Source organism: Tetranychus urticae, chromosome 3, assembly GCF_039701765.1.
Source record: "Tetranychus urticae isolate SD_2017Ah chromosome 3, NJAU_TeUrti_SD_1.0, whole genome shotgun sequence".
NCBI lineage: Eukaryota > Metazoa > Arthropoda > Arachnida > Trombidiformes > Tetranychidae > Tetranychus > Tetranychus urticae.
The window spans coordinates 3,981,855-3,987,867 of record NC_142960.1 but is presented as its reverse complement, the minus strand read 5'-3'; the positions used below and the strand labels follow the sequence as shown (position 1 = coordinate 3,987,867).

The 6,013-nt window shown below is 32.7% G+C and overlaps 2 protein-coding genes and 2 long non-coding RNA genes across 5 annotated transcripts; 2 read left to right on the top strand and 2 right to left on the bottom strand.

Moving 5' to 3' along the window:
- The first annotated feature begins 916 nt into the window (after positions 1–916).
- Positions 917–5,309, top strand: LOC107370829 (uncharacterized). 2 transcript variants are annotated; one of them, XM_089269874.1, is made up of 5 exons: positions 917–1,473; positions 1,545–2,512; positions 2,931–3,203; positions 3,333–3,475; positions 3,551–5,309. In XM_089269874.1, exons 1-3 carry the CDS (start codon positions 966–968, stop codon positions 2,988–2,990), a joined length of 1,536 nt encoding a protein of 511 aa, XP_089126000.1. In that variant the 5' UTR covers positions 917–965; the 3' UTR covers positions 2,991–3,203; positions 3,333–3,475; positions 3,551–5,309. The 2 variants fall into 2 exon arrangements, with proteins under 2 accessions (XP_089126000.1, XP_015794269.2); XM_015938783.2 differs by having other exon boundaries at positions 934–1,473; positions 3,134–3,203.
- On the bottom strand, positions 2,510–2,903 carry LOC149093195 (uncharacterized). The gene is made up of 2 exons (XR_016200284.1): positions 2,763–2,903; positions 2,510–2,623 (listed from the first exon to the last, which is right to left on the bottom strand). It is a non-coding gene; the product is annotated as an uncharacterized LOC149093195 (long non-coding RNA).
- On the bottom strand, positions 3,639–5,336 carry LOC107371095 (hydroxylysine kinase). The gene is made up of 4 exons (XM_015939074.3): positions 4,901–5,336; positions 4,601–4,839; positions 4,113–4,535; positions 3,639–4,049 (listed from the first exon to the last, which is right to left on the bottom strand). The coding sequence occupies exons 1-4, from the start codon at positions 5,133–5,135 to the stop codon at positions 3,885–3,887; spliced, it is 1,062 nt and encodes a 353-aa protein (XP_015794560.2). The 5' UTR covers positions 5,136–5,336; the 3' UTR covers positions 3,639–3,884.
- A 177-nt stretch (positions 5,337–5,513) lies between these two features.
- On the top strand, positions 5,514–5,997 carry LOC149093194 (uncharacterized). The gene is made up of 2 exons (XR_016200285.1): positions 5,514–5,639; positions 5,881–5,997. It is a non-coding gene; the product is annotated as an uncharacterized LOC149093194 (long non-coding RNA).
- Positions 5,998–6,013: the final 16 nt, after the last annotated feature.

Below are 6,013 nucleotides of genomic sequence, written 5' to 3'. Positions count from 1 at the left end.
GAAGCAAAATGAAGATGTTAAGGGAATTTGTTTACGTTTTATGATCACACTTTTACTCTTACTCTTTGCATCATATGGCAGTATTTTGATTTGATTTGAGAGACATCTAGTGAGACAAATTATTGATTATTCAATCGATCGAAACCATTTTCATTATTGCGTCGTCTAAAAGGTTGATTATCAAATGATATCACTTCAAGAAGACAAGACATCTTCAGTCCAAAGTGAGACACACTTATAAACTCTAAATGGACTTCGTGAACTTTTTTTGGGAATATTTTTTCAATGGAATGTTGCATTTCGAAAATTTTTGCTTCTTTTCGAATCAAAACTGAAAAACTAAATTTTCAACATTCATTTTTATTCAAAATTCATGAAGCTTTTACAGAAATTTACATTGGAAAATCAGTGTGAGAGTCAAATTGCATTATATTATCATTCAAAGCATTTGATTGCAGTTTCTGAAAGATTCTCAGAAAGACTGGTCAGTTTTGACGTAAATTTATAATTTGAATGAAATACATTGAAATATTAATAGATGATTATTAGATTTCGCATTGACCTTAAACTTAAAGCTAAACAACGTTGACTATAATTGATTTTGTAACAAAAAATACTCAGGGTCATGACATTCTTAACAAGCTACATGATTAACCAAGGAATTAAAGGATTTTGTTTAGGATTTGGGTGAATTAAAACAGGATCTTGGGTCGTTCAAGAGCATTTGAATACATTTATTTCAAAAGAATCTTCTTTTACTTTCATTGTATTCTATTGCTGATTATTTTCTTCTTTTACGTTTGTTCATCCAACTTTCTCTTCACTTTCGTCTTTAACTCCAAATTAAACGTTTGCTGGTGTTTATTGTGGTGATACTTCAGTCTTAATCTTGTTAAATATTGTACTTTGGATGTTGATTGAATCTAAAGTAGAAAAAAAAATCAGAGAGGAAAAGTTGATTAAAAATGTGTAATAAAAAAGTTAATCAAATATATTTAAATTGTTCTCTAATTTTGTTTATGTGTACAATACTACCTTTTAATTGTGTTAGATCTAAAGAGGAAGATGACGATGATGGAAACAACATAATAGTTTTAGGACCAGGAGGTGAATTGACTGCATCCAGGTATCTTCCACAAAAGTCCAGCAAAAATGGAAACACTATAATAATTGTTGGAACTGGTGAATCAAGTCACTCTGAGCCTGGTCAACCAACAGATTCAAAAGTAAATCCAATATTTACGACAACAGCATCACCTTCTTTATCACCACTATACCAAGATCATCATTATAAATCATCAACTTTATCACAAAGGTTCATGCATAAACCTTTATCCAAAAATCTTGTTCCTGGTTTATGGGATAATAAAAAAGGTATCAAGCCTGATGAACTAAATAAGTGTAAAAATAGTGTCCACAACTGTAAACCAACATTGGCCGGCTTCATTCCAATCATGATTCCTTACACAAAATGTAAGCCTTAATATACCAATCATTGTCATTGTTGATGAATACCTTTTTTAATGAACTATTTTTTAAAACAGCACGAGTACGTAAGGCCCAAAAAGCTCAGGAAAGTCGATTAGCTTTTCAGAAAATATCATCAGGAAAAGGTAACCCAAACGAGCCTCAAATAATTATCAGGAAAACCAAGAGTTCACCTCCAATTGTGATCGAAGAGGTCAAAGAATCTGATAATGGTTATGTCAATTACCATATAACTTCAAAGCCTGTCAACAGTCCAAGTCCATCAACATCAAGAAGTTCTGAATTTCCTGTAGAAACAATAGACTCTCTTCCTGAAACCTCACCACCTTCATTGTTTAACCATGTTAACTCAAAAAATAGTGATCAATCAATTGCAAGTATGCCAATGGAATCAAGTAAAATGTATAGTTTCCGTGGATTTCGTAATTCTGATGGCTTTGATGATAAACCCAGTGAAACCAGCACAAACAAACTAATCAGGAGTATCGATACTCTAAGCAATTCTATAAGAGCCATGAAGCAGAAAAATGTTGATATTGATGGGTTACTTGGTCATCGCAGTTTATCTGTTCCTTTAACAGATCAAACCATGTCAACATATTCTTATATTTCCCCAACACAGCCAATGTCTCATGATTTACCCCCTTTAACTGATATCGAAGAGCACGATGACGAAGGACACGGAGTTTACGGCGAAGAGCTGTTTAGTCAATTCAATCAATTGGATGGTGTCCCGTCAATTGATTTGGCAAGTTTACCGGGTAATGAACACTATCCTAATTTGCTCATGGATGGCCAGGAGATTGGAAATGGATTGGATGACCGTAACGACCCAATGAACCAAATATTCAGTAGAGGAAGCTTATTAGAAAACAGTTTGGACAATCCTTTTGATCCAAAAGGGCTGAGCTTTGGTGGCAATCGTATGGGAAATATGAATCTTGATTTATTGTTAAGTGGGAAACCAAATTTTGAAGGAAGAAACCTCTTTCATAAATGGCTTGGTCCTGATTTAAATGAGAAGGTATGTATTTCCAATCCTTTCCGACTGTTTCCAATAGGAAATGCAGTTGAATATTTAATTTTGCTTTACTAAATTAATGCAAATAAGCCAATCATTGATCCATCCATGATACTTTCTCATGTGATTAGTGAATTGAAGAATTGGTGATAGAACAAGTAAATTCAAAAAAAAATAACTATGAAAGGTCTGATTACTTTGGGCAAATAGAGCAAGATTTGAGGTACAAATTAAATATTCAAGAAAATCTTACCTTGAAAACTGTTGCACATCAAGAAGCTCCAGAAAGTCTGTAAATAATGTATAACAGTCAAACTTCATTAATCACGTAATCAAATCAACATAATTAGAAACAATTGTAACTCTTGAAAGAAAAACATGAATGTATAACTACTGTTGATTTATTTTTTGTCCATAATAGCTTTACACTCCTTGTTATGGTAGCTATAAAAGTAGCGAGGGAAAGGATTACATTGTTTAGTTTAAGACGACCTTATGATTCATTGCATTGTGTTGAGCTTTCTTAACAATGTCTGCTCTTAAAATGGAGAAAATATTGGAAGTTAAACTGATTGTTTTGTTTCTTATGTATCTGGTTATTGTTCCTACACCAATGTGTTCCAGTGGTTACCGGAGGAGAGGTCAAAGATTAATCCTTTCAATAGGTGGAGGCCTTCTTGGATGTAAAATTAAGGTAATTATAAATTTTAACCGTCTTTTCAAATCTTCGTTGCTTTACACAAGTTTACATAAGAGTCTTTTCTTATGCTTATTTATTGGTCCACGCTCTTCTTCAACTGTTTGGTTTTTATTATTTTCACAGACAGTTACTATTCCTGTTCATTTCCCTATTCCGTATCATTATCACCATCATCATAATCATGATCACCACAATCACCATACACATCATGGGCACTCATCACACCATAAACCTGACCACTGGACTCATCGCAATGATTATTCAAAGTAAGGTCCTTTTCATATTTTTTTCTCCATTTCCACCAACAATTTATTGATTCTTTATATTTTTCGTTTCTTCAGTTTGCATTCGAAGTGGCATTACCCACAACACTACATTCACCCATCTATGTTTTGGATCTAATCACGAGGTGTTGAACATTTAACCGGATCCATATAAGAGTTTATTTATTATCGTATCGTATTATTTATACTTGAAGAAGTACCAAATTTCATACAATTGTTAAAAAAATTGCTGTGCATAAACAGGAGATACATTCATCTTCCTTTTACATTTAATCTAAATTTTTACAATTCAGGCTTCTAGTTTCAATAAAAAATTTGTAAATTTGGCAATCTCAAACTGGTTTGGTAAAATAATTCGGTTAAAATGTCCAGACTTAGATCGCATTCTTGTTTATCTCCACGTTTGCAACAACTCGTCTTCATCTTGATCCATCATTACATCTAAAATCTTCCAAATTTTCTTAGCTGTTGATATTAAATATTCATTGTCAGGTTCACATTGATGACTATAAGTTCCAAGTGTTACAGACTGTACAAATCGAGCCAACATGCAAATCTATTTGATGAAAAGGGCAATTAAATAGATTCGTAATCAGTTAAATGAGATATTAATACTAACCGGCAAAATACTCCATTCTGGTTCACTTATATTTACAACACTTTTGTAACCAGAAATGATATATTTCGGAGCAAGCATTGGTTCAATCGTGTGACTATCAAGTGTTAAATAAGCGCAGAGGATCGCCAGATCAAAAATAGTTGGTGCTTTATGGGAATCGTTGAAATCAAGAAAGCCAGAAAATTTCGTTTCACCATTAACTTCATCAACCACAATATTATGTTCATTGATATCACCGTGGATAATTGAAGATGGAAAAGTGTCAATCACGCTACCAACTTTGTCATTAAACCTTTTCATGACAGTTTTAACCAATGACAGTTGTTTCTCGTCCTTAATTGGCTCCAGAAACTGTTCCAATTTGTCTAAACTCTTCAATGACCAAATGGTTTGCCGTTCAGCTAAAACTTGACTTTCGAAATCCTTTTAATTAAATGATTGAGAAATTATCAGATTCCGAACTTTTAGTATCTATTTTAAATAAATACCGCTAAGCCTTTGGTCAATTCTCCACACGCTCGTCCAACTTGGGTTAATAATTCCTCGGTGTATTCAACCTGGTTTATAATTGTACCTGGAACAAACGTCATCAACCTAACAGCATTTTCTTCGTCCGATGTTCCCAGTTTGACTCTTGAAACCAGTTCTCCATTTTTATCAGGAATTGGACATGGAACTTTAAAATTGGTTGCTCTTTTGGCGAGAAGTGAAACTTGATTGATCGATTCTATAAGAAATTTAGGCAAATCAGTTGCAGTTCCGTATGAATATTATTTGTTGTCACTTACCAATCAATCCTGGAATCGATGAGTCCAAAGTATTTGTTATTTTGAAGACAAACTGGTTTCCAAACTCCTTGTAAGCGACTACAGTTTCAACTTTATAGTTGCGGTCATCATAGGAGTCAAGCTCGCTAATTTTTTTAATTTTAACGTCGTATAGTTTTTCCACCAATTTTTTAGCCGCATCAAGCTCCAGGAATGGCTTGATCCTTTTGCCTGGTTTGAGAATTCCTTCTGCCATGATAAAATTTAAAGCAATAACTTTTTCGTTGGGTTTAAAATATAAACTAAAACAACTTGAAGAGCAACACAGAAAGCAAATGGTAACGTTGATTGAATTGGGTCTTTTTATTCAAAGTCAATTGTAAACATCCTCTGGTACTTATTAAAATCAATTGGTAAAAATTTGGTAAAAGTTTCCTTCACAAAACAGTTGACAATAAAACTAATCTGATCAATAAATGAACCATTGTGTTTATAACGTGTTTTTAGTATGATGAAAGAGTTTATCTCTACTCTTATTTCCTAATTGCTGCCCTTCTTCCTTCACCTTCCCCCATTAATCACAAAAGCATGTTTTGCTTCTTACTCGCCATTGGATCCATATTTAAAAATCTGTTTTTATTTAGTTTTTTACGTTAGTTTTGATTTCAAAGTTGCCTGTGTTGACCATTGGCCATATTTAGTCCCTCAAAATAGTTGGCTATTTTATTTTACTTACGAATCTCGGAGAGAAAATGTTGAGGTAAACATCAACACTTAAAAATTAGCTTAACCTATCGTAAGATGTTGAGGTATACTCAGCTTGTCATGAATTTTAATTTATCTAAACCTTACTTACATAATTAAAATCAAAATAAATCATTTGAGTTGACATTGTTCATTTAGCTTGTCCTTACCTTTTCATGATCATTAGACTTCAAGCGAATTGTTAATATTGGTAGAATTAGATTGAATTTTTCATGGTTATTCATTTTATTTTACAGATAATGCTTGTCAAAAATTATTCTAAAGATTTTAACTTTAATTGGAATGTATTTTTTGATTTAATTGTTTACAATTGTAATTTTAAAGATTAAAGATGAATATTTGCAATTCAAAAAGACCGCCATTACATCA